The sequence below is a fragment of the Indicator indicator genome, chromosome 12, assembly GCF_027791375.1.
Source record: "Indicator indicator isolate 239-I01 chromosome 12, UM_Iind_1.1, whole genome shotgun sequence".
In the NCBI taxonomy this organism is placed as follows: Eukaryota; Metazoa; Chordata; class Aves; order Piciformes; family Indicatoridae; genus Indicator; species Indicator indicator.
In genome coordinates, this window is record NC_072021.1 from 24,576,327 (window position 1) to 24,603,252 (window position 26,926).

A 26,926-nucleotide genomic window follows, 5' to 3' on the forward strand; every position below is an offset into this window, starting at 1 on the left:
CTCTTTATCCAAGAAGTTGAATGTCTTCCTTTCCAGAGGGACTTTGTCATGTGCCATTCCATGCTTTAGCCTACCCTGTTCCTATTAGGCTCCTCCCGCTGTTGGCATTTCCATTCCTGTGGTACACCTGGGAACTGCCTTCTGAATTCCCTGTTTCTTGAATTCCTCAATGACAGAGCTAGTCCTGGAGACACAGGTTCATGGAGTGGTTTGGGTTGGAAGGGACCTTAAAGATCGTCTAGTTCCAGCCTCCCTGCCATGGGCAGGGACACCTTGCACTAGCCCAGGTTGCTCAAGGCCTCATCCAGCCTGGCCTTGAACACCTCCAGGGAGGGGGCATCCACACTCCTCCCTAGGCAACCTGTTCCAGTGTCTCATCACCCTCAATGGAAAGAATTTCTTCCTAATCTCCAGTCTAAATCTGCCCTCGTCAAGCTTTAATCCATTCCCTCTCATTCTCTCACTACAAACCCTTGTAAAAAGTCCCTTCCTGGCTTTCTTGTAGCCCCCCTTCAGGTACTGGAAGGCTGCTCCAAGGTCTTCCCAGGGGCTTCTCTTCTCCAGGCTGAACAGCTGCAACTCTCTAAGCCTATCCCCATAGGGAGGTTCTCCAGCCCCCTGATCATCTTTGTGGCCCTCCTCTGGACCTGCTGCAGCAGTTCCATGTCCCTCTTACACTGGGGGCACCAGAACTGTATGCAGTACTGCAGGTGGGGTCTCACAAAACAGCCCAGGTTGGAAGTGAGCTCCAGAGGCCCACCCTGTTGTGGGAAAGGACCAGCTTGGCCAACCTCCCCTGATGACACTCCACCACATTCCCGGGGAGGTTGTTCCAGTGAATGATTGTTCTCACTGTAAACCCATTTTGGTAATACCAAGATGAAATCAAATCTCTGTCAACCCCCCACGTGCACGTGGATGCTCAGCTGTAGCTTGAGCTGTGATTCATGGCTGTGTGGTGGCTGCATGCTCACATCTCTAGATGTTCACCCCAAGATGACTTGTGTCTCCATGAACCCAGGTGTTCAGTCATGGTTCAGAAGTCACCATGTTTCATAGTTTTATGAGTGCTTCCTTTCCTCATCCTCACATGGAGATGTTCACTGCTCTGGAATCTCTCTGGGGGAGGCTCTGCAGGCCTCCACCAGTGTGTTCACCTTGCAGGTCCCTGTTCTGTCTGCTCTTACCACTGTTGTCAGCCCCTGGGGCTTTGTGTTGCTCATCTTGGGACCTCTGGTTGGTACTGAGCTGGATGGGAGGTGAGCAGTAAAGAGGCAGTGAGGTGCTCTGGTCTCTACCCTGCCACCTCTGCTTCTCAGTGTCCATTCCCTTGGTGGCTCCAATCCCACCTGAGCCAGGGGAAGGAATCACACCGGAGCCCAACAGCCTCTGTGTGCACCCAGCAGCCCGCTCCCTGCCAGGGCAGAACCTCTTCTCCTTGATCCCTTCTCTGTGGTTGGTTTAATTTAGCTCTCACCAGCTCCTGCAGGAATCTCCCACCTCCTGTTGGGTCATGGATATTTTCAGCTTCTCCCCCCGTCCTCACGAGTTGCTGTTTGCTGCAGCCAGGCAGATTTAGCTCTTCTCATCTTGCCTGGTGAGTCAGTGCTCTGGCTCCCCAGCTCCTGTGTGTCTCTTGGATTGATGTGCTGTGGAAGTGCCCCCTTGGGCCGAGGTGTTCCTGGAACAGGAGCACTCAGAGCTGAGGGTGACATCTGGGCAAAGATGTCTCTAATGGTGGCTGTCAGGGCCTTCCTTCAGGACTAAGAAGCACTGACCACAGTGAGATGTGGTGGTCCTTTCTATGGTACTTCCCCAGGTCCTTGCAGTCTGTAGTTGAGGGTTTCTGGTCTGTACATCTGTCATAGACAGAGCAGAGCTGCTCTCTATGGACTTGTCTGATCTCTCCAGTCCCTTTTGCACATTTAACTCCACAGTGTTCAGTGGTTTAAAAGTCCGGCATTTACTTGAGATTTGTAGCAAAAGGCATCATTTGAAGCCTTCTGGTAACATTTCCTTTGGTCCATCCCTGATTCCTTTGCTGTTGTAAACGTGGAGTTACCATTTCCTATGGAGTTACTAATGGCATGGAAAGATGGAAGATATATGTCCCTCCCCACTCCGTTTGAAGGCTCCTGGCCTCTCCTTGTGTGAACCTATGAACATTTAAACTCTGGTTTGGGATGAGATCAGGTGTAATGCAGTCTTGGCAGGACCCTGTTCTTGGTTCTTCATTGGTGACCAGTACTCAGCCTCTGCTAGGTCTTGGTTTGTATAATACCCACCTAAACCAGCATCATCCATGCCAGAAAGGATGTTTTGAGTAAACAAATGCTGTGTTTTACAAAAACTTTTGCATTAAATCTCTGCTGTGACTTTGTCAGCTGTTTGTGTTCCCCTGGAGGGTTGTCCAGGCCTGGCCCAGACTGCCTGGGGCAGTGATAGAGTCACCATCCCTGGAGAAGTTTCAGAGCTGTGGAGATGTGATGTTGAAGACCGTGGTTTGGTGGTGTACTGGCAGTGCTGGGTTAACAGCTGGACTCCATGAGCTCAAAAGTCTCTTCCAACCAAATCTATGATTCTGAGTGCAGTCTTGTTGAAGAATAAAACAGAGATGTGTTTGGTTTTTTTTGAGAGACATAATGCTTCTAAAATGCAGCTGCTTGGCATGAGTGCTGGTCCTGTGTGTGCCTGCTGAGAGGCATGCCTGTTCTTCAGTTGCTCCTGTGGAGTCAGCGGTGGCATGATGGGCTGATCGTTCCAGGCACCATCCTGTGTAATATCCTGGTCTAACAGCACAATCTAAGTGCTATTTCAGGGTATCAAGATGCCAGAATTTCATAAATTGGCTGATGAGCATCTTGGAGATCTCAGTCAGTTGTTAGGACTTTCCAGTCCTCTTGCTTTCTGAAAGGGTTTTTCCTTATTGGTGATAAGCAGTGAACTCTTCAGCTGCTCTTGGAGTGAAGTGTGGCTCCTTGCCTCCATGAGATGTGGTTACATCATCATGCCTCTGCCCACACACAGCCTGAAGCATTTATGGCATGTTTGTATTTCCTGTGTCTTTGCTGGCTGTCCAGGTGGTGTAAATTCAGGGACTGGACACTTGGGTGCTCTTGCATGTACAGCAAGTCATAGAAAGGTGCCTGTGCCTCCAGACACTTGCTGCCTTCTGGAAATAAATCCCTGAAACCCACACTGCCCTGGCTCTGTCTGGAGGAACAGCATGGTCTTTCAGCAGGTTCTGAACTGCATCAGCTCCATGCTTTGGCAGCTCAACCCTGGGAATGTCTGGTCCCTGCCCCTGGGTCTGCTGTGCCCCTGCTAAGAGCAGGCTGCAGAAACCCTTTGCTGGCAGGGGCAAGGCACAGCACCAAGTGCTCTCCAGGTCTGCTGGGTGATGCTCAGCTGGGAAGTCACCCTGTCCATGTGTGCCACACTTCTGGCTTCTCCAGAACTATGTATGCTACAGGCTGGAAAACCTCCCAGGATCAAGTGGCTCTGTCACAGGGTTAATTTAGTGTATTAAAAATGCCTGAACAATGGGGTGGGATGGAAGCAGGCCCTGCTTGAGGGCGTTCCCCAGAGACAAACAGTCAGAAACTCAGTGGATGAGGGAAACAGGAGAGGAGGGGACCTACTGCTGCTTCCTTGGCTTGTGCTGTGGTGCCATCAATCACAGGTGGGTTTCCCCAGGTCTCCAGTGGCAGTTCAGGGAAGTGACAGCTCTAGGCTGAGGTGGCAGCATCTTCCATTTTCCCACTTTTCTCCTTCCCCAGTGGCACTTGTCTATGGAGGACATGGATGCTTGGCTGCCTGGGAGGAGCTAGGAAGGAACTCTGGGTGTGCTGACAACATCATAAAGGTTTGTCCTTTCTGCAAAGGGAGAAGCCAGAATCAGCTGGGATCAGGTCACAGATCACTGTCACCTCTGAGTTGAGCTGCTCCTGGACTCCTGGTAACTAGGGGAAGAAACAAAGAAGAGGAAAATGCCCTGTGGACAGGATGGCTGTCAGTTCAGGGTGTCAGGCCAAGCAGGGTGGGAGTCAGGGCAGCTCTGGAGCAGCCCTAGGACAGATGTGCTTTGGGAAGAGATAACTTACTGGGTTTGTCCAAAAATCAGTGTCCAGACTGTGATGTGAAATACTGAATGTGAAACAGAGGCCATCGTTGCTGCTGTATCCAGCATCGAGATCAAAGGGACCTTCAAAGATCATCTTGTCCAGAGCCCCTGCAGTCAGCAGGGACACCTCCAACTACATCAGGCTGCCCAGGCCCACATCAACTCTGATCTTGAATGTCTCCTGGGATGGGTTCTCAACCACATCCCTGGGCAGCCTCTTCCAGTATTTTACCACTGTCATTGTGAAGAATTTCTTCTGAATGTCCTTGTGGCCAAGAAGGCCAATGGTGTCCTGGCATGTATTAGAAGGGTTAGTAGGTCGAGAGGTGTTCTCCTACCCCTCTACTCTGCCCTGGTGAGGTCACATACAGAATATTGTGTCCAGTTCGGGGCTCCTCAGTTCAAGACAGACTTCAGAGAACTGCTTGAGAGAGGACAGCACAGAGCCACAAAGATGCTGAAGGGAGCAGAACATCTCCCTTATGAGGAGAGGAGACTGAGAGGTGACCTCATTTGTGTTTATAAAGATATGAAGAGTGTCAGGAGGCCAGAGCCAGGCTCTGCTCAGTGGTGTCCTCTGATAGGGCAAGGGGCAGTGGGTGCAAGCTGGAGCAGAAGAGGTTCCACATGAACAGAAGGAAAAACTTTTTCACGGTGAGGGTGACACAGCCCTGGAACAGGCTGCCCAGAGAGGTTGTGGAGTTCTCCTCCTCTGGAGACGTTAAAATCCTGCCTGGATGCATTCCTGTGTGACCTGCTCTGGCAGGGGTTGGGACATGATCTTTTGAGGTCCCTTCCAACCCCTGACATTCTGTGATTCTGTGAATACTGCTTCTTGGATCCTGTTGGTGTAATGCTCTCTGGTCCTTGTCTGCAGACCTAGTTTTCCATTGTCTTTAGAAGTCTTTGTGTTGAGTGTAGCTGGAAGTCTTCAGAACACCACTGCAGTCCAGTGGGACTGGAAGCAAGCAGTGGTGTTTGCAGGTACATCCAGCAGCCTTCTCCCTCCTCCAGCCCACGGCTCCTCTCCCAGAGAACTGTAGATGGCACATGGTGTTGCCCCAGGCCTGCCACGTTTCTGTCATCTGAACAATCCTTGTCTTTCAGTACTTGAGTTGTACTCAGCCTCTGGGTCTTGCACTAGAGTCCATGTTCTTATGGTCTACCTAGAATCAGGGATTCTCTTGTGAAGATCTCAGCAGCTTTCTGCCATGCTGTGGACTGGGCACCAGAGGAGATGGTCAGGACCATCACTTTAGTTCTGTTTCCTGGCGTGGTTGGGTTTGGGTGTGGTTTAAACTCAGCAGATCGTGAAGGTCCACAAGCTGTTGCTTGTGTCCTTGTAAAAGAGAAGAGTTTGAAGGGAGGGTCCCTGCTCCCTGTGCTGCCCATGCTGGGGTCCTTCCCAGGCCAGGCAGACCTCATTGAAGCCAGACACCTCTGCAGCAGCCGCTCTCTGCTCTGGATGTTGCTTCCAGAGAAGTGACGTCTGGAGAACACCAAATCTGGGTCTCTCCGGGAGTCTGTGTACATTTCTGTCATCTACCTCACCAGCTCCTTGGCCTTGACAGATCCCTGGAGAGCCCTGTCTATCCCATTCCTTTCCCTGTGTCCCGCCACATGCTCCCTGTTTTCTTTCTCACGACTGGGTGAGTGACTGGTTTGTGCTGGTGTCCTGAATATGAGCAGTTTCAGTTCAAGCCTGACCAGAAGTGTTGCTAGTGGAAGGAGCATGGTTTGGTGTAGAGTTGGGGCCAGGAAGGAGAGGAGACTTCTGGATTGCACAGCTACAGTCCCGAGCCTGCCCTTGCAGAGGGGCCAGCTGGACAGAGCAGATGGCTTTTCTGGGATCACACAGTGATATCCATCAGAGCAAACCCAAGTGCCTGTCCAGGGTGTTCTGGAGGAGGTGCCATTCCTCTTACAGACACTGTTGTGGTGACCCTCAGTCTCCCAGCATGGACTTACACCCCAGAGGGAGTTACATGGTGGAGCTGGGCTGTGGTGTGAGCACTATTCCTGCTCCTTTACCCAGTCCCATCCCACTACTGCTAGGTTTGCTCTGGGGTGGACATCTCATCCTGATGTGTTCATGACAGGCAAACTGAGTCTTGGTCTTGAGCTGTGGCTCTTGGCTCAGCTGCGGGAGGGGTTTGTTTGTTGTGCCTCTGGTGCCTCAGGGTGGACACCACAGCTGCACCCAGCTGTGAGCAGCTGCAGGCAGGTGAAGTCCATGCTCTTATTTAAGTAGCCACACCTTGCTCCTCAAGATGTTCTGGCACTCTCCTGGTCTCACTGACCTGTGACCTGTGTTTGCTTCCAGCTGACCCTGACAATCCTGCGGCAGACAGGGGGGCTGGGCATCAGCATCGCGGGGGGCAAGGGCTCCACCCCCTATAAGGGCGACGATGAGGTAAGCCCCTGGGCTGTCCAGCTATGCAGCACCCTCTTGGAGGGCCTGCTTCTCTGTAGCTGCAGCTTGGATGTCTGTAGAGATCAGCTGTGTGGCTGGGCTGGGCTCTCAGAGCAAGATGGGAGCAGACAGAGCTCAGAACAGCTGCTCCTGCCCCAGCTGTCTCCTAAGGTACAGGACCACAAGGCACAGAGTGTGAACTTGTCCCCCACATGTGGTGGCCTCAGCTACATCACGTTCTCATCCCACTGGAAAAGGCCTCCAGCGTCATTCCCTTTTCCCCTCTGCTGCTCTGTGGTGAATTTGATCCTCTTCTGACTTCATGTCATGGGGGGTGCTGTGGCTGCTCTGCCCTCACACCCAGGGGGTGGCATTGGTGAGGGATTTCCTCTCAGATGGGGCAAGGTGACCTCTCTGCGCTCCGGAGAGCTGAGGAATGGGCTCCACCTCTTCTAACAAGCACTTCTGTTCCCAGGGTATCTTCATCTCCCGTGTGTCAGAAGAGGGCCCTGCAGCTCGTGCAGGGGTTCGTGTTGGGGACAAGCTTCTGGAGGTAAGAACCTCACTGCTATGAAGAGGCCTGCACTGAAAGTAGGGGGAGAAGCATGGTTTGGGTTGTCTGCCGAAGGCCAAACGAAGCATCAGGAGGTGGGCAAGAGCAAAACAACCCCCCCAGCTCAGAGTTAACATCCCACCACCCCCCTGGCTCAGGGTTAATGTCCCACAACTCTCCCTGGCTCAGAGTTAACGTTCCTGTGAATCTGCTGCCACTTCCTGAGGACAGGAATGGCTCCTGTCCTCGCCTGAGGTGTGGGGTGACCCAGCTGGGAAGATGCCCTCAGCAGAGGGTGCCCCAGTCCCCACAGGGTGATCAGCAGCCTCTGCACAGCTGCGTTGCTGTGTGGGGTGGAAGGTGACCTCTTAAGAAGACTTCTTAATAGGGAGCCAGCCACATGCTGTGTTTGTCCATCTTCAAGTTGTGTCCAAAGTGGATAATCGTGAAGGTGGAGAAGACACAAGTGACAGAGGGGTTAGAGCTTCCTGTACAGGTGCTTGGCGGGGGCAGCTTTGTCTCGGGACAGGCAGCTGGGTGGTGGGAGCCTCCTGAGCTGGGCAAGTGCAGGAAGATCTCTTGTGGGCAGCAGATGAGGTTTGGGCAGCCTGCAGGAGCCAGGTGTGGAGCCAGTGCTGCAGGGTTGGAGCTGAGGTGCCCTTGGGCGGCAGCTGCAGAGGCTGGAGCCAGGTGTGCTCTGCTGGAAGAAGTCCCAGGAGGTAAGGGCTGTCCCCGTGCCTGTCGGCAGGTGAACGGCGTCTCGCTGCACTGCGCTGAGCACCACGTGGCGGTGGAGGCCCTGCGCGGCTCGGGCAGCTCGGTGTCCATGACGGTGCTGCGGGAGCGCATGGTGGAGCCGGAGAACGCCATCACCGTCACCCCGCTGCGCCCCGAGGACGACTACAGCCCCCGCGAGAGGAAGGGTGGCCTGCGCTTCCCAGAGCGGCCCGAGGGGACGCCTCCCACCGAGAGGTTCTCCACCTGCCTCATGCGCAACGAGAAGGGCCTGGGCTTCAGCATCGCCGGTGGCAAGGGCTCCACGCCCTACCGGGCAGGGGACACGGTCAGTAGCCGTGGCCTCGATTCCCAGCTCTTGGCAATACTGTGGGGGCTTTCTAGTGTGGGAAGTTGCGGATGCCCCCTCCCTGGAATCCTTGAAGGCCGGGTTGGATGGGGCTCTGAGCAACCTGGTCTAGCAGGAGGTGTCCCTGCTTTTGGCAGGATGTGGTGGGTTGAAAATTCCTCCCAACATAAAATTGCCAGAGCAGCTCAGTTGGAAGCGAATGAAACTGTATTTACAAGCAAAACTCCAACCTAAAATGAAATGCAATGAATATGTGCAATATAGTGGAAAATTTTCCAGGCACAGACTGAAACTGCCACACAGGGTTGTTGGAACTAGATGATCTTTAAGGTCTCTTCCAATCCAAACCATTTAGTGATTCCTCACCTTGGGCACATAACAGTGCAGTGTGGCCTGGGGCTGGTGGCCAGGAGGGCTGTGGGAGTCAGAATCTTCTCTCAAGTCATGGAAGGAGAGAAGTTCAAAGGAGGTGGGGCTGGGACTGAAGCCCTGCCAGTGACATTTAATCTTGCTGCTGTCCTCCTGACATCTGTTCTGGGCGCTCGGCCACATGAAGGCTTTGCTGCAGCTGGAGGCTTGCAGGTGGCTCTAGAAGCAGAGGAGGGTTTGTGTGGAGCGAGGAACAAATGGGCAGTGCCAGGGGAGGGGTCTGCGAAGGGGAAAGGTTTGAGCCCTGCCAGGTGTCCAGGAGTGGCTGCGGGAAGCCCAGGCCTGGCCGGGGGGAGCCCGGGTTGCCCTGACTCCCCTGCCTGTGTTCCAGGGGATCTTCATCTCGCGGATCGCGGAGGGCGGCGCAGCACACCGGGACGGGATCCTGCATGTGGGAGACCGGGTCATCTCGGTGAGTCTGGGCTGGGGGTCCTGCCTGGCCTCACACAGGGGCTCTGCTGCATTCTGGGGGTCCTTGGCTCAGCTTCTGAGCCTCTGGGGAGAGCGCTCGCTCTTGGTGGTTCAGCTGCTGCCCTGGCTGCTGCTGGCTGCAGTCAGTGCCTCCCATTTCTCCCAGTGCTGCCTGCAGCTGGGCTGCAGTGGGGACAGGTGACACGGGAGCCCTGTCCTGGTGTCCCTCATCCATGTGGGACAGCGCTGAGGACTCTGCTGTGGCTCGGCATGTGGATGGGGGAGCCCTTCAGGGTTCAGTGGCTCTGGCAGGGGTCAGTATGGGTGGCAGTGGAGGGTGATGAGGAGCTGGGCGGGTGTCCAGAACCACTGTGCTTCTGCTGCTTCCACTGGGAACTCCAGCCCCAGTTCCTCTCCTGTTGGTGCCACTGGTGTGGATTTCTGCTGCCTCTAACCTGAGTCTCTCTGCCTAATGTGTCGCTTGCTCCCCATCCCGGGAGCCTCCTGAGCCTCTCCCTGAGCTCGCATGCTGCCTCCGAGGGAAAGCTCCTGCATCTGGTGCTGGTGGTGGGGTTCTGGTCCAGCTGCTGTGGTGAGAGCATGTGTCCCCACAGGGCTGCGTGAGTAAGCACTGATACAGCCTCGTCAGTGCTGGCTTCTGTCTGCTCTACCCCTGGCTGGGGGCTGTGCTGTATTTGCTCTGGCCCAGGACTGATGTTCGCATCTGGGCAGGAGACTTGAACGGGGACAGCATCTCTCCCTTCTTGCTAGTGCTCCCTCCTCCTCCCCACGTCAAGCCCTGACTCTGATTGTTGCCAGATTGTCCAAATTACTTCGGTTTTGCTCGTCTTTTGGTGCTCCTGGTACTGAGGCATGACTGAGAGGTGTAAGTGCAGGCACACAGCCCATCATATGGCGTTCATTTGCCCTACCTGTGGCAAGAAGGAGACACGAGACCCCAGAATAGAGTCACAAGTCAGAGCTGCTCCACCCCCACTAGCAACTCTATTTATATCTGTGGGCAGCTTGGTAGGAACAGCAGATCCAGTTCCCTGGTAAGAGCTTGCAGTGCATGGGCTCAGAGCCTTTGTTGGTTGTCCACATGGGTGGAGGCCTCTGACAGTCTGCTGCACTGGCAGGAAACCTGCCCATGCTTGAGTGTGGTCCCCTGCTCTCCAGGATGGCACCTCTGCTGAGGTTTGTGCAGGCATAAAAGGTTTGGTGCTGGGCATCAGCTGCACCTCTAATCTTGTGCTCAGTCATGATGGAAGCAGGAACAAATTGTTGTCCTCCAGGAGAAGACTGCCCTGGGCTGGACTGTGCACAGAAGCCCTTTTTGTGCCTTCCAGCAGGTGTTTGGCTGCCACTGCCCTGGCTGCCGTGCCTCCTGGGCTGGTCATGCCTCAGTTTTCCTTGCCACTGAGCTTCAGTTCCTTGGGACAGGGAATACAGCACAGCTTCATGCTCCTCCCCTGTGTTCAAAACCCTCCTGGCCTTCTCTGCAGGGGAAGGGCTGGGACAGCTCCTTTGACTTGCCTAAGGGAGCTTTGAGCACACGGATTGAGGAGCCCAGCCCAGATCACTCTTCAAAGTTAAACCCCCCCCCCCCTAAAACTCACCAGTGACTGACTACTAACCCTCCAGCTTTGCCCATATTCTGGTGTCTTGGGGTCATCACAGATGTCCTGGGAGTCATTTTGATACTGGAGAACATAGGGAGCTGTGAGGGAAGAATGTCTGAGAGTTTGCATCATAGGATGAGAATCCTGCAGGGAGGGTGCAGGGCTGGAACAATGGCTAAGGGCAGCTGGTTTTTGGGATAGGGCTGAGAGTAGACTGGAAAAGTTGGTTCTGTGGGGTATGTGGAACACTAGGAGCAGGCAGTGACACACAGGGATCCTGGTGAGAGCAGGCTGATCACTAAGAAATTGGCCAGAATGATTGAATTCTCTGGTGTGCAGAAAACTCTGTGGAGCTGGAGAAGGCCAGGTAAGACTTGCCCTTCCTCTGGGCACTTGGAGAGCTGAGCTGCTGGCGTTGGGCTGCTTCTCTTGCCAAGCAGGGCCACTGAAAACCAGCTGCTGCATGCTGGGAGGGCATTGTGACTGCCAGACACTTGGAAGTGGGTGAGTGAAGTGCCACCAGGGGCTGGTACATCTGGTACCCCTAGGACTCCAGTTTCACTAGTCTGGGGAAGTATCACTGCATGCTTCTGGTCTGACCAAGCCTGAGCATTCTTCTTGTCAGTGGCAGAGAAATCAGAGGGGAATGCAGGAAGTCATGAGCACATGCAGCTGCTGCAGGGCTGTCTGTGCAGCACCTTGGGCCTTGATCTGGTGAGAAGGACCTGAGGGCCTTGTTCTAAGGGCCATGACCTAAGAGTTGTGTTCTTCAGCGTGCTATCTGTGATAGAAATTGAAGTCTGTCAGACAGGAGGACCTACGGGAATCTTCCTTTCTAGACCACTGAACACAAGGTCCAGCCATCAGGAAGGCTACGTGCAGGTTCCAAACACCACAGGCATGGGTGGCCACAGATCTACACAGGCAGAAAGGGGACAGTGCCTTGATAGATACAAACACAAAAGGTCCTCACAGGACATGAACAAGACAGAGAACTTCACCCTCTTCCTACCCTCTGGGTTGAAGTGTGCTGGTGGAACACACACAAGTACAGTTCTTCACTCAGCTCTCATCAGTGTTCATGTCTGCAGGGCTCTTCAGCCTCTGGCCCAGGGGTCATGTTCTCAAGGCTCTTTGATCAGACCCTGAGCCAGTTTCTGGGCTAGCTGTTGGGTCTTTCCATGTTTGGATTCCTTCCTGCTGGCTCGTCCCACTTGAATTTTGCTAGTAGATATCACAAGCACACCCAAGATGGAGAGTCAGCTCACAGAGGAATACAGCCAGAGCTTGATGGACAGAGCAGAGCAGAGCATGGTGATCATCAGGCACAGGGCTTGGCTGGACTGGGGACACACTGCCTGTGCTCAGCCTCTTATTCTCTATTGTCTTGTTTCTCATGTTTGTTCCTCCCCTTTCCTCCTTGGCCACTCTCTTTCCCCACCGCTGGTCCTTCTGCTCATTCCCACAATCCCCCTTCAGACTCCCTGCAGAGGCTTGTTCTTCCCCACCAGAGTTGTTTTGAGAGCCCACAACAATCCTGGCTTCCTCTGCAGATTGATGACCAAGTTCTTGGTCACACTTCTTCAATATTACCACCTGTGTGAGTCCTGTAATGGTCTAACCATGAGGAGCCTGAGTCTTGTCTCTGTCACCTGCCTTTCATTAAGGTTTTTGTACCCATGTGGTTAATTAATGAACTTGCCTTCTCCTTGCCCTGTCACAGCAGCCATTGCTGGGTATCTTCAGCTCTTTCCCCACCCCGCTTGCCTCCACCTCCTTCTAGTGTCCCTGTAGGTGGTGCCAAAGGTGTCTCTTTGGGGACAGCCCTCTGAGTAGAGGGGGTGCTGTGGGGCTGAGAGCTTCCTGGCTTGCCCAGCACAGCACGGGGCTGCTTTGCCTGTCTTCTGCCAGCATTCTTGATGGGATGGGGCAGGTGGGGTGAGAGTGGTGGTGTGGTTTGTGGAGGGTCTGGAGACAGCCTTGTCAGACTGCGTGCAGTCAGCTTTGTCCAGGAGCAGCTTTTCTTGGAAGGAGCTGGGGATTGGCTGGAGTATTTCTAGGAATCACACAGGGAGGAGTCAAGGCTACAGAACCCAGCTGCTGGGGCTGTTCAGTCAGCTTGTAACTGTGTAAGCTGGTCCAGCTCCAGCTAAGCAACTGCTGTGTCCTCATTGTTCATTTAGGAAACCTTTTCCAGAATGTGGGAATAGAAACCTTTTAGTTTTCAGCTTCTGCTCTTTCATGGCAAGTTTTGTCCCTTTGGCAGTGTCCTCCTGACTCAGCTCTCCTTGGTGTTTTGTCCCTGATACTTCCAAGGAGAACAGTCACAATCTTTCTGGTCCTTGGAGTTTCTAGGCAAGCTGTTTGAAACTTTGGGTTTGTAGGCAGGGCTCTGCATGCTGCCTGTGGGAGCAGCTTTTCTGTGCACTTCTTAAACTGCACTGGCTACGTTTTGTGTGTGTGAAGGATGAGGAAACAGCTTTTTGGATGGGTTCCCTTCAGTGCTTCAGCAATGACATCACTGCTTCCCTGCGTGTGCTGAAGAGTCTCCTTGAAGCATTTTGTCTTTCACTGAGATCACAAAATGACTGTAGCAGGATTCTTGAAGTGACTCTGCAGAGCATCTTAGATAATGTTTCCTTGTCTAAAGGAGTTCTGGTTTTCATTTTTTGTCAGCCATTTGGTCACTGTGGACCAGCAGAGTCCCTTTCTCAGTCTTTTTCTAGCTGGGGTACATTTTTTATGGCTTAAAACTTTGCCCAGATTGCTGTGACCTTGGCCAGCATGGGTGGACAGCAGCCTCGTGGGCAGTGACAGGTCTTGTCACACATCAGACCATGCTCCTCAGTGCCTGTGCCTGGGCTTTGAGAGCCCTTTGATAAGGACAAAGGCAGCCAATGCTGTGGCACATCAGTGACCTGTGGCATCACCTCTGGGGATTGCTGTTCTGTCCTCTTTTCACGTTGAGGTCTTTGGAGCCTTCTTCTTGAGCTGCTTTTGTCATGACCCAGTGGAAAGCTGCAATGCAAAGCCAAGGAGGAGTGACAGGGACCCTCCTGGTAAAGAGCGATCCACAGCTCAGCCCAGGCAGTAGCCAGGTTTGTAGTGCTCCAGGAGCACCATGCTCCGTCTTCATGGGCCCCTGCAGCATCCCTGATGCTGTCAGGGCTTGGAGGTGTGCAGGGAAGGTGGGGAAGGGGCTGTTTAAAAGAAGGATCCTGGTCAGGTGGGAACGAGCAGGGCCTGCATCCCCTCACAGATAGGAAGGAGTGGGGTAAGTCCCAGAGTGCTGCGGGGAAGGAGCTTTTGAGAAGGGACAGAGCAGGCTGGGGCTCCCAGGGGTGCTGGGCTGCGTGCTGGAGCAGGGTCTGACGCTGAGTTGGTCGTTCTAGATCAATGGGGTAGACATGACAGAAGCCAGGCATGATCAGGCCGTAGCGCTGCTTACCGCGGCCTCCCCCACCATCGTGCTGCTGGTAGAGCGAGAGGGTGCGGAGCCGCCCGGCGAGGGAGACGCAGCGGGCACCCCGCGGGCACGCATGCACTCCCCACCGCCCCCCGCCCATGGCGACAGCCCGCCCGAGGAGACGCCCTCCCTGCAGAGGAACCATCTCCCCAAGGGCCTGGAGGACCAGTACCCCATTGAGGTGAGTCTGCTGGGCCCTGGGGTGGTGCCAGCTTGGGCGTTCTTCATCTGGAATGTCGGCAGTGCTGTGGGGGCTGGGCCCCTGTTACTGAGGCATTGAGAAGGAATGGGGAACCCCCTTGGCCCCTCAGTGCTTGCCTCACGGTCACTCACCCAGAACCCCCCTGACTCCACGTTTTCCAGTGTTTGTGATCCTCATGTGAACCCCATCTTCCCTCTGACTCTGCTCCTTCTTCCCTCCAGGAAATTCACCTTGTCAAAGCAGGTGGTCCCCTGGGCCTCAGCATCGTAGGAGGCAGCGACCACTCAAGCCATCCATTTGGGATTCATGAACCAGGTGTCTTCATTTCCAAGGTAGAGTCCTGCAGGGTTACATTTGAATTCCTTCAGAGCTCTTGTGAGAAAGCTCTCATCTGATCACAGTCATGGGTAGAGTGATGAAAAAGCTGACCCAGGTTCAGTTCAGATGAACATGAGAATTCGAGAACACTTCAGAGGAGACCTTCCTTCATTCACTGACAGCGTTCACTGTTACTTTACCTCTTGGGGAGCTTTGAGGCAGAGAGAGAAGTCAAGAGAGGCCTCAGAGGTTGTAGGAAAGTAGGCTGTGGACAGAAGCAGTGTCTCTCCCAGGAGAGATGACATTTCCTTCTCCAGCTGTAACATCAGTGATTCTTCGTAGGTCATTCCCCGGGGGCTGGCATCGCGTAGCGGGCTCCGTGTAGGGGACAGGATCCTGGAGGTGAACAGCATTGACCTGCGCCATGCTACCCACCAGGAAGCAGTGAATGCCCTGCTCTCCAACACCCAGGAGCTGACCATGTTAGTGAGGAGAGATCCTCCACCACCGGGCATGCAGGTAGGCTCTGAGCAAGAGAACGCTGGGGTTGCGCTCTCCTTTGTGGAGGGGTCACTTCTGAAAGCAGTTTGTATCTGGCTGCTTGTCTTGATTGGAATTCCCTTCTCCTTGGTAGAATCCAGTCTATTGGAAGGGTGTATCAACTTGAGGGCTGTAGAGGGTCTCTGGCCATGCTCATGGTGATGCTGTTATTGGATTTCATGAAGACCAGACTCAAACAGCAGACAGAGAAGGGCAGAGCCTCATTAAAAGGGATAAACTGTGCTGGATGAGTGAAGAAAGGTCTAATGTGGGTCTTTTTCAGGGTATTTAAAGTATGGCCAGCTACCAGGAGTGTCTCCTTAATGGTTCCAGTCTGACCTTGACCCAGAAACAAAGAGACCTTTTCTGTGTTTCCAGGAAATCTGCATTGAGAAAGCTCCAGGAGAAAAGCTGGGCATCAGCATCCGGGGTGGAGCAAAAGGTCATGCTGGAAACCCCTTTGATCCCACCGATGAAGGCATCTTCATTTCTAAGGTACCAGAGGTGTAACTGCAGCTTGGTCACATGCGAGGCCTACCAGGGGGTCCTGTGGTCCCTGTGGGATTTGTTCACTGTGCTCTCTCCACTTTTCACTGAGTGCATCACATCTGGAGTGTTCTCCAGCCCCTGGAGGAGGCCCATCTGTTGCCTTTCGTATTTCCTCCTCTGCAGCAGCTACAAAATTCCTTCTTTCTGACTGCAGTCTCTACCAGGCAGACAGTGAAGAGCCTTTGTGCCTCCTTCACCTCTATCCACAAAAAACATCCCTGTGCTTGCATTTCCTGAACCCTAGAGGGGAATGCTTGCTTCCTCGCCTGCCTAACTGACCAAGCAAAAGCAGTTTCTTTTCCTTGACACTACCCCTTTCAAGTACAGATTCTTCATCTCCCCTAAGATGTTTCCTGTTTGCTCTACCAAACCCTCCCCACTCTTCCACCTTCTTCACAAGTACCTGCAAGTACTTCCAGATGCTCTCCCTGATGCCTCAGCCTGTTCCCCTGTTCCCTTGGCATGCTACCCTCTCCCTCCTTCCTGATGGTCCCCATGCTCTCGGATCTTCTCCTGCCTCCCGCGGCGAGATCTCAATTGCCCTCCTTTGTTCCAGGTGAGCTCCTCGGGGGCTGCAGCCCGCGATGGCCGCCTGAAGGTAGGCATGAGGATCCTGGAGGTGAACCACCAGAGCCTGCTGGGAATGACCCACACGGAAGCTGTGCAGATCCTGCGCAGTGTGGGTGATGCGCTGCTCGTGCTGGTCTGCGATGGCTTCGACCCCAAGGCTGCAGCTGCCATCGAGGTGAGAGCTCCTGTGTCAGGTACCCCCATAGAAACCAGCACTAAGAGGAGCTCACCTCTCTCTTCACAGGAGGTTGCTGGATCTTTACATTTGTTTTTGAGGGGTCAGTTGGAGTTTTATTTGAGGTCCCAGATTCCAAAGTCTGGTGGTGGTTGCCAGTTCATAGAAGCAATCCTATGTCTTCTCAGCTTTCTTTCTTCAAGGCTAGGCAGTTCAGCTTTTCTCTTTTCCACTAGCATGTGTGGCCTGTCCCTGCTCACCTTATCCCCTTTCTGCACCTGTTTCCATTTAAATTCATCTTTCCTTGGGTAATTGACAGCTGAAATCAAGTTTCAGGTTGCCCAGGGTCATCCTGGTACTCCGTGTCTGTGGAGTTCTTTCTATGGCAGACGTTTTGTGACCATTTTGTTTTGCAGATGTCCCCAGGAATTATTGCAAACCCTTTTGCTGCTGGTATTGGGCGCAAGAACAGCCTGGAAAGCATCTCTTCTATCGATCGGGATTTGAGCCCTGAAGAACTGGAGATCCTGCAGAAGGTGGGTGTTGTGCCTGGGAGAACATTGCACCAAGTGTCTCCCTTGGAATCTGCAGCATAATGGGCAGTGGACTTCCTTTTGATGGGATCAGCAGGTCCCAGCACTTTCATCAGGATGGGACTCCAGTCCTCAGGAGGTTACAGGTGCTCCCAGCAGAGAGAGAGCATTGGGTGAAGTGGCTCTAACTTTGGTCTCTCCTAGGAGATGGAAATGGTGAGAGAAGCAACTCAATGGGAGAGAGAAGAAATGGAGAAAGTGGTGAGAGCTTTTTCGTGTAGCAGAATCTGTCCTTGGCAGAGCCCTGAGGAAAACGCCACAGATTGTCTCTGCCCAGTCAGTGCTGGGGGCCTTGGACCTTCCCTCTCCCTAGCGCTGCTTGGTTGCTCCAGCTGCTCTTCGGCTTTGCCCTGCCTTCCCGTGTCCCTCTCTGGTGATTCTCCTCTGCTGGTCACAGCTTGGTTACCTGCTGGTTCTTTCTGGCCAAGCTGCAGCTTTGAGGGTTAGCTTGGAAGTCTCATGCTGAATCTGTTCTGCCTGTGAGCTGACAGAACTTTTCATGAGCCACGATGAGAACACAGAGCTGCCCTGAGCTGAAGAAGTGGCTCTGTTGTCATCCTTCCCAGTGGACATCAGCATTTTTCTGATGTGTTGGAAAAGTTTTTTGCCAACTATTTCAGCCTTTCACAGAGTCAAGCCTCTTGAGGACTTGGGTTTTCTGCTTCTCCCTCTTAAAGCTGTAATTTACTCAGGTTCTTTCAGAAGATGAGGGCAATGGAAGTCTCCAGTGCTTGTCAGCTGGGAGCCTGCCCTGGCAGACAGGGCTGAGTCCCTTTTGCAGTGTTCCTTCAGGCTTCCACCTGAAGTGCACCCAACGTTTCTCTGGGTTCTTTCTCTGGTGGCAATCACTCAGCTGCTTTTCTGTTCACCACCCCACCCGAGTGTAGTTACCCTGGCAGTTCTGGTTGGAGGTGATCTCTGGAATTCAGTTACCACTTCAGACTTGGCCTGGTTTGGAATAAAAAGGTCTGAGGTTTTGACCAGAGAGCAGCACAGGCTGTGAGAGGACCGAGCAGCCGGCAGGAGCCTGGCCGTGTGACTTGCCAGGCACGTGAGCTATGTGATCATTAAATGACATCTGCTTGTGTTTCACATTTACATTACCCTGCCCTGCCTCTGTCAGGGCCTGCAGTGGCCTCTGCAGAGCACAACTTCACAGATGACTGGGACAGAAAGACAAAAGGGTTCAGGGTGCTGCAGCCTCCCTTTGGAAGCTTTGCTATCCCACAGCTTCCACTGATGTCAGCACATGCAGGAGGAAGGCAAGTGTCTGCAAGGCGTTCTGGTGGTGTTTGGGGTCTGTGGTTAGGAGTTCTTCCAGTGGAATGACTTCACAGAGTCATCTCCAGCCTGATCCAGCTGAAGATGTCTTTACTCATTGCAGGGAGGTTGGACTAGATGACTTTAAAGGTCCCTTCCAACCTACAGAAGCTATGGAAGTATAAATGCACAGAAAACCATTCTTTAGGACAAGTGACACCTTAGTACCTGGCAGCTGGGAAGCAGCCCACAGCTGGGGCTGGTCACCTTAGTCACTGGTCACTCTCATAACACTCCTGTGATGTCTGAGAGCTGACCACCTGGTGGAAGCCCTTAGTCTTTTGGCTGCAGTGCTCCTAACAAGATATTTTTAGGTCTTTTTCCTCAGTGACAAACAGGCCTATGCTCTGTAGATCTCTTCTTCCATTCCTTTCCAGCTTCTCCAGTCTGTGCTCTCAAGATATCTGTTCCAGCAGTAAGCCATCTTCTCCTGTCTCGTGATGATGGTGTAGCTTATGCTTGGGGAAAGCTTGAACTCCCTTGGCTTTTCCCCAGGATGGACTCTGCTGATGAGGATCTTAGAGACTTGTGCTCTCTTCCCCTTGTCTGGTGACCCCCTGGCTTGCATTGGGCAGGGTGTCTGTTCCTGTCCAGCTTATAACCAAACTCATGCAGAGTTCCAGCTCCTCCTTCCCCAGGCCCAAGCTAGGTGCTGGGTTTCTGCTCACCCTCTCCTGGTGCCAGTGCTGTTCATGCTCCTCTGTCCCCTCTGGGGTTACTCCCAGCACGGTGCTGACCTCTTTCCTTCTCTCTTTGCCTGTGCTGCTTGGATGCTGCTCTGACTCTGTCCTGTCTCATGGAAGGAGTGGATGCGTAGGGAGCGGGAGGCAGCCACACAGCAGCTTGAGGAGGAGGCAGAGGTGAGGAGCACGGTGGGAGGGTTGGAGAGTCACAGAAAAGGGACACAACTGGAACTGAAGGCCAGAGAAATTTCCAAAAGTGCTTGTTCCTCATAACTTCTGTTCTCCACTCTCCCTACCCCCTAGAAGACTTTCTTGACTTTGGGGTGTAAGAGCAGATACCAGAGATGGAGAAGTCTGTAATGTGATTGAGGAAGGGCTGGTGAAGAGCCATTGCTACAGTTAGAAATGAATGAGACTCTGTGAGTCAAGGCTGAGAACAAACACTGGAGAGGATCCACAGACTGGCACTCTCAAATGTCTCCAGGTCCAGGCTGGAAACCTCTCTGGGTGCTGTTTGGAGAACACTGGCATGTACCTCATGTTCTCTTCTTCCCCTCTATGGAGAGAGTGTGTGCACGTGGGACAGGAGGATTGGTGGGGGTCTGTGCACTGGTGGGTGATGAAGAGCCCACTGACATGTCCTCTGCAGTACTGCTCAAAGCCTGGCCTCCTCATGGGTCCTCATAGTTGTGCTTGGAACAATTCCAGGCTCATTTCCAGGCCATGGGCACATTCTGCAGAGTTTGGAGATGAGGACTTGATTACTGCTAGGGGTGGTTTCCTTTAAATTGCTTTCTGATGTAGTTGACTTCTGGCCTGATCTTTCCTGCTGTTTGTGTCTTTTTGCTCCCCACCTTGCCCCTCTCCAGAACATGACCAGTGAACCCCTGAGGCTGGACTATCGGACCCTGGCTGCTTTGCCCAGCAGCGGCTTGCAGAGAGTCAATCGCAGCGTAAGTGAGGGGCTGTGCAGATGGAGGTCCCTGCCTGGGGGGAACGTGGGTGTGCTGGGACCTGCCTGCTCCTCTGCCCTGCTGTCAGACCTGGCAGCACTCTGCAGAAGAGAGCCAGCAAGCAGAGCTGTGGTGGACTTGGACACTGAAACGTGGAGATGGCCACAAAAGCAAGATGGGAATAAGGAAAATGAGGAGAGCGGAGAGCCAGGTCACTTCTGGTTTGGAGAGGAAAGTGGCCTGTGGCTCCAGGGAAACCTTATCGTGGCCTTTCAGTCCTTAGAAAGGTCTGTGAAAATCACAGAATTGTTATGGTTGGGAAAGGCCTCTAAGATCATCAAGTCTAACCTTGAACCCAACACCACCATGGCCTTTAAACCATGTCCTGAGATGACGTGTGGAGGCAGAGAGGTGAGAGATGCTCCATCCAGGTCAGGTTGGATAGGGCTCTAAGCAACCTTCTCTAGTTGGAGGTGTCCTTGTTCAGTGCAGAGGATTGAACTGGATGAGCTTTAAAGGTCCCTTCCCACCCAAAACATTGTGTGATTCATTCCAGAGCATTAACAGGAGCGGGCAGGGGGTTTACCATGGAAGGAAGATTCCTTCTGGCACAGGAGGTAATAGCTCTGTGTGCACAGCTTAGCTGTGAACTCATTGTGGGGTCGTGTTTAGGAAGGGGGAGGGACAGAGGGTGCTGACACCAGAAGTATTAAAGTCAAGATCCACCCAGGAGTGCAGAAGGCCAAGTGTCAGTGACTGCAGGCCATGGCTTAGCCCTGGTACAGCCCTGGCCACTCCTGCCCCTGTGACCCTAATGTGCAGTGATAGCTCAGCCCAGAGAAAATCCAGATTGCACAAATGTGACAAAGTCCTCTGTCTCCCCTCTGGTGTTTAAAATCTCACCTCACCTCTCCATCTGTACTTCTTTTGATCACCTTTTATATCCCTGACTTGTGACTATTCAATGAGTTTCTGCCTGTTCCCCCACACATCCTGAGTCTTCCTGTTCATTCCTTTCCCCCTCTTGCAGCAAGGCCACACTTTGCTGCCATCATCTCCTGCGTTCCCATCCTGTTGTGCCAGGGTCATCTTTTTACCTTTACTATCTCCATCTTCTTCCACCCAGCCAGGTCTCCCCTCCTGCTCATCTCTCCTCTCGTTGGCTTCAGGCCCTCCTGCTTTTCTGCTGCCACACTGATCTGAGCCCTGCTCTGTCTTGGGGATTTCTCTGCTGGCTCTTCACCCAGAGGAGTCTTCCCAGGGAAAGGTTGAACGTATTTTTAGGACCTCTTGGTGTGGCAGGGAGGCCAGCCCCATGCCAGCAGCTGCCCCTCTGCAGTTCAGTGCCAGTGTGGTGGGAGCAGAGCAGCAGTGGGGGCCCCGTGCAGCCGCTGTCAGCCTGGGAACGCCTGGCGCGGGAACGCCTGGTGCTGGAACGCGGCGGCCATGCCGGAATGCCAGGATCTGCAGCTATAAATGTCCCCTTCCGGGGAGGGGCCACTTGGTGCCCACGTTTAGCCTGCTCCAGCTGTCGTTTGCCCAGCCCATCTCTGCTCTGTTTGAAAAGACGTGTCTGCCTAGCTGGGCAGGGCAGGAGATGTGGGCTTTGGGGACAGCCAGGTTCTGCTTGCCTTCAGGAGCTGGGGACAGCCTGGTGGGGTCAGCCTGGCAGCCTCGGGACAGCCCAGCCGGGAGGGCAGCACAGGGCTCACTTAGCAGGTTGCCTCCAGCCTGACTGCAAGAAGGTGACCAATGCTATTGCCAGGTGCCACAGTGCTCTTCTTTTTCTTCCTGACTCTAGGCCTCACCATGTGAGAACTTTCTCACCAGGTACATCCTCCTCTCAGCAGTGTCCAGGAATCTTTTGCTGTCTGTGTAGGTCCCTGCAGGGGAGCTGCAGGACCTGCTGCTCTCCACACCATTGAACGGGGGGAGGTGCAGGCCTCCGTCCTGGATTGCTGTGGAATTTGTTGTGAGGACACTGAGAACTGCCCCTAAAGAAGGGGTCTGGGATTGATCTGTCCTGCTGTGTCCCTTTTGGCAGCAAGATCTAACAGGCTGAGGTGCCAGCCTCTCCTGTATGTTTGCTTTTAAAACTCCAACTGAAAATTCCAGTTGAAAGCTGCACGAGAGCCCGCCAGCTGTGCCAGCCTCTCAGCACCTTGATGTCTGCAGAGCCCCAGCAGCCTGCAGGCTTTGGATGCTGCCATTGCAGTGCTCAGGGCTCTGTCCTCTGCAGAGCACAGCCTTGAAGCCCCTACCCATGAATGGCTGTGTCCAGCCACAGCAAAACATTGAGGATCCAGCTTTGCTTTCTGGGCTGTAAGACCTGACAGCTGTCAGTAGTTGTCACCAGGGCTGCTCTGCATGTTCTAGTCTGGGTCTGTTTCTCTCCAGGTTCTGGTCTTGGAGTCTTCCTCTGGACTGGTTCATTAGATTTAAGCTCAGATTTGTTTTGGTGTTGGGGGTGAAGGGTGGATTGTTTCTTCTGCACTTACCTTGGAGGATGGAGAGTGAGACATGATTGTCCTGTCTGCTGGAGCAGGGAGTGACAGGGCAGGGCTGGGAAAAACCAAGATCTCTGCCTGCCCAGAATAGAAATTGCTTCTTGTCTGCTAAAAATAGCCCCGCGTGGGGCGAGGCATCCCGCGGCGGGACGTGCCACTGTGGAGGGGGTGATGCAGCTCAGTGCCAGTCATGTCCAGGGGGTTGAGGCTCCCTAGGGAATACTGGCCTTCATGCAGTCTTGGTGAAACGCCATCTCAACAGTGCCCTGAGTGTGTTGATTACTTTTGCCCTTTGTGCCAAGCAAAGAAAGCCTCAGTGGTGGGATCCACCTGGAGCCAGGGTTGATTAGTGTTGGTGCTCCTCCGTGTGGCATGGGAAGGGGGCAGTGGTGTCGGAGGGGCTGGCTGCAGGACCCCCAGGGCCAGTTTGTGGTGGTGGCTTGCTGGCAGGGTTTTCATTGTAGCATCCTCAGTGAACGAGTGCTGCTCCTGTGGGAACTTTCTTCCTAGCATGACTTTATGTCAGTGTAGCTCTTGCCAACATAGTTGATGGCACTGGGAAGAGAGGGTTGGAATGTGGGGGTGTTTGGGGATTTTGCTGGGATTTTTTTATATTGGGATGTCACATTCTTACAATAGCAAAATTCCTAAGGGTAGCACAGGCTCCGCTGTCTGAAGAAATATGATCCAAGGCAGGGCTCTGCCAACCACTGCTTTAGGTTGGGTTGGGGTTGAGGGGTTAGGGGAGGGCCTCAGGAATTCCAGAGCCTCTCAGCTGCCCACCCAGCCCTGAGAGCTATTTTGGTGAGTGCTGCCATGACACAGGAGCTGGAGAATGTGCTCTGAACGAAGAGGTCTTTCTGCTCCCTAGCAGGCTCTTGGATAGGAGGAGGTTTGACCATTGCTCTCTGGTTATCTCTGCTTCCCTGAAGAAGGCTTTGGCTGGGGTAACAAACTCTTTTGCAGTGTTAGAAGAGGAAGGTCAGTGGATGAATGCAGCTGAGCTGAGGCAGAACTGGGCCTCTGCTTCAGGCCAGCCTTGGCTGGAGCACTGCAGGGGTCTGTGCTCTGTTGGCTGATGCTTGGCTGTTCCTGGTGGGGTGTTTTGATGAGGTGGGGCCACAGAGGCATGGGAGTGCCTGGGGTGGGTGCTATGGTGACATCTATGTTTGCAAGGCACTGCCTGGGAGCAAGGTGAGAGGTGCTCCTCTGCTGGAGCTACTTGAGAGGGTGCTGGGGTGAGAGATGGTGTTTGACCATGTACTAGTGGAGCTGAATTGAAGATGTGCTGCAGTGAGGTGGGGGAGGACGTGTGCTGGGCAGTCAGTTTGCTAGAGAGCAGCAGTGTCACTGGTGAGCTGCTGGAGTGCAGCCTGGATCGTGTGTGAAAGCTGGAGAAGTGCAGGGAGCGTGCTTGTGCCTGCCAACTGCCCATGGATGAACTGCTTGTGGACAGCAAGGTCCTCCCTTGGAAGCAGCATTTGGGACCAGGAGATTGGTGGTAGAGCAGAGAGAAGGGATGGTGGTGTGGGCATTAGTTGGGGAGCTCTTCTCTGTCCTTCAGCATCTGCTCTGTGTTTTCTCCCTCCTCTCCTCTGCTCTCTTCTCCTGATTTCTTTCTGACCCTTTTCTCTTCCTCTCAGCTTGCTCAGTGGGATAAGGCCAGCTCCAGCATGGAGGGGGACTGCACTCTGCTGGCTCTGCCCGTGGCACAGGACAGCCGGGAGCCGTGCTCAGACCCAGCCGCGGGCCCGGCCGTCGGGAACGTGCCCGGGCTGCCTCAGGACCCTGCCTCGCCTGGCACCAGCGGGGCAGAAAAGCCCCAGCTGGACAAGCAGGATCCCACAGGTTGCTCCTTGCCCCAGGAGCAGCTGCCAGAGACGCCTGAGCAGGAGTGTTTGGTGGACTCCCAGCCCATCCTCTTCAGTGAGAACCCCTTTGTGGTGGCCAACCGCAGGGGCAAGGCAGCAGGCAAGGCGTGCCTGGGGGGCCCGCCCCTGGGCTATGGCAGGGGGGGAGTGCTGAAGACCAACCTTTACTCCAAGGCAAGCTCCCAGCATGTGTGTGTGGCATGCAGGCACCAGCTACGGTCTCCCGCCCACTACTAACCCCCCGTGCCCGGGGCTGGTGCCACCTAACGCATCGTCCGCTGCCCCGCGTGCCCTGCCGGCCTGCCAGCCTCTGTCAGGCTGTGCCAACACCTAACTGCCCTGGTGGAGGTGCCCAGTGTGGTGCTGAGCCCTGCCTTGAGGGCAGGCAGCGATGCCAGGCGATTGCCATGGGGCTCTCTGGGTGGGCAGGAGTCAGGCGTGAAGCCATGGTGTGCCTTGTCAGCTCTGGTTGTGAGGGGGACTTGGCTGGACTTGTAGAGGGATGATGGTCCTGGGCTGTACCAGAAATGTGACCAGCAGGATGAGGGAGGTGATATTCCCTCTCTGCTCTGCTCTTGTGAGACCTCACCTGGAGGACTGTGTCCAGTTCAGGTGCCCCCAGCATAAGAGGGACATGGAGCTGCTGGAGCAGGTCCAGAGTGGGACTGTGAAGGCTGGAGAACCTCCCCTATGGGAACAGGCTGAGAGAACTGGGGCTGTTCAGCCTGGAGAAGAGAAGGCTCTGGGGAGACCTTAGAGCAGCCTTCCAGTACCTGAAGGGGGCCTACAAGAAAGCCAGGAAGGGACTTTTTACAAGGGCTTGTAGTGAGAGAATGAGAGGGAATGGGTTGAAAGCTTGAGCAGGGCAGATTTAGACTGGAGATGAGGAAGAAATTCTTTCCAGTGAGGGTGGTGAGACATTGGAACAGGTTGTGAAAGGAGGTCATGGATGCCCCCTCCCTGGAGGTGTTCAAGGCTAGCTTGGATGAGAGTTGAGCAACCTGGTCTAGTGGAAGAGGCCTATGGCAGGGGGTTTGGAACTAGATGGTCCTTAAGGTCTCTTCAAACCTAAACCACTTGATGAATCTATGGTGGCGTTACCCTTGTGCATCTGGGCCTGGACAAGCACAGCCATGCTTAGACTTCTGAAAGCTGAGGCAGCACAGCTGTCGTAGTTAGTCCACAGCCCAGGGCCACACTGTTCCTGAAGGAACGGGCTTCAGGATGTCAGGACTTTCAGATTTCAAGAGGGAGCTTTGCTTTTTGCTCTATAACTTTCTCACTGTTGCACTCTGGCAGAGCAAAGGCTACACCTGAAGATACTACATTCCAGATTAGCACCATACTACTCTCCTTTCTTTCTCAGCCTTTTGGGAGGTTTGAAAATCAAGAGAAGCAAAACAACTGCAGACAAACAGCCCCTCCACTTCTCAAAAGAAACAAACCAACCAAGCCCTGGCTGTAGTACTCTTTGATGTCTGCAGCCTGGTTCCTTGGTGAGACTTTGCTTCTCACAGGTGTGTAGGCTGGAGCTGAATCTGTGACCTCTTGGTATGTTGAAAGTCAAAGGTGTGGTTTGGACATTATAGACATCCAGGTTTAGAGTTCAGAAGATCAGAACAGCACTGCCCCTTTGTGAGGGTAGGCTTCATGCCAGATCAACTACTAGGTCAGTCTGGAGGTGGGTGTCACAGGTAGCTGGAGGTGATCTCATTCCACATCACTGTTAGAATGGATCAGTTCTCCTCCAGAACTGGAGCAGCTGTGTGGTGGAGCTGCAGTCCATCAAAAGTAGTGCTGTAGAGCAGCTCCTTCCCTGGTGGCTGGTAAAGCTGCATGTGCAGGCACAGGGGAGGACTTGGGTAGCTGTAGCCAGAAGCAGAGTGGGCAGGAAGGGTGGAAGTAGGTCAGTTGATAGTGTCTGTCCTTGAGTGCTGAGTGGGATCAGATGTTTTCTGTGCTCCAGATTCAGCTTCAGATCACATCTGCTGGCTTGGTCAGTAGAGGTGCAGATGCCCATGGCTGACTTGAATCAGATTAACGAGGTTCACAAGTGCATGGGCATGGTGTTGATGATTGTGGAACCCTGCAGTTGCTTAAACAGTTCTCTAAATCCCAAATGACCTCTCTTTAGGCATCTAAAGTATGTTTTACATTGTGCTCCTTAATCCTCTGCAGAGGGTGCAGGTGGTGATTGAGACTGCTGCTGGGGCTGGCTGTGGGCTGGTTGGTGATTGTGGGTCCCGCTGGAAGCAATGAGAGCCAGGTCTTTCCTATGCTCTGGGCTGCTCCTGGAGGTCTTACCAGACGACTAACTGCTGTGGGTGTGGCTGGGGCTGCATCTTGTCTCCTTTGGGGGGGGCTTTTTTTCTCAGGAGGTTTGCCCAGACTGGCCCAGTCCACTGAAGACTAAAGAGAAGTTGGGGAGAGGGTTCCTGGGGAGGCAGAAGGCTCTAACCCAGTTCTGTTGGCCTGGCAGGGGGTGTGGATGGGGCCTTAGCTCCAGGGTTTAGTGTCACCCCCTTGCTGTTTCCAGCACTTCCT

General features: G+C 53.8%; 1 protein-coding gene across 2 annotated transcripts in view; it reads left to right on the forward strand.

Annotated features, from left to right (window-relative positions):
• SCRIB (scribble planar cell polarity protein) overlaps positions 1-26,926 on the forward strand; it is a 90,406-nt gene that overhangs the window by 42,144 nt on the left and 21,336 nt on the right. The window contains exons 17-30 of one of the 2 annotated variants that reach the window (XM_054385622.1): positions 6,447-6,536; positions 7,012-7,089; positions 7,838-8,152; positions 8,934-9,014; positions 14,028-14,282; positions 14,525-14,635; positions 14,964-15,140; positions 15,540-15,656; positions 16,267-16,455; positions 16,872-16,991; positions 17,193-17,249; positions 19,172-19,228; positions 19,921-20,004; positions 24,155-24,560. In XM_054385622.1, coding sequence (XP_054241597.1) covers positions 6,447-6,536; positions 7,012-7,089; positions 7,838-8,152; positions 8,934-9,014; positions 14,028-14,282; positions 14,525-14,635; positions 14,964-15,140; positions 15,540-15,656; positions 16,267-16,455; positions 16,872-16,991; positions 17,193-17,249; positions 19,172-19,228; positions 19,921-20,004; positions 24,155-24,560 — 2,137 coding nt within the window. The remainder of the gene's footprint in view (positions 1-6,446; positions 6,537-7,011; positions 7,090-7,837; positions 8,153-8,933; positions 9,015-14,027; positions 14,283-14,524; positions 14,636-14,963; positions 15,141-15,539; positions 15,657-16,266; positions 16,456-16,871; positions 16,992-17,192; positions 17,250-19,171; positions 19,229-19,920; positions 20,005-24,154; positions 24,561-26,926) is intronic. The other variant, XM_054385621.1, reaches the window with a different exon arrangement.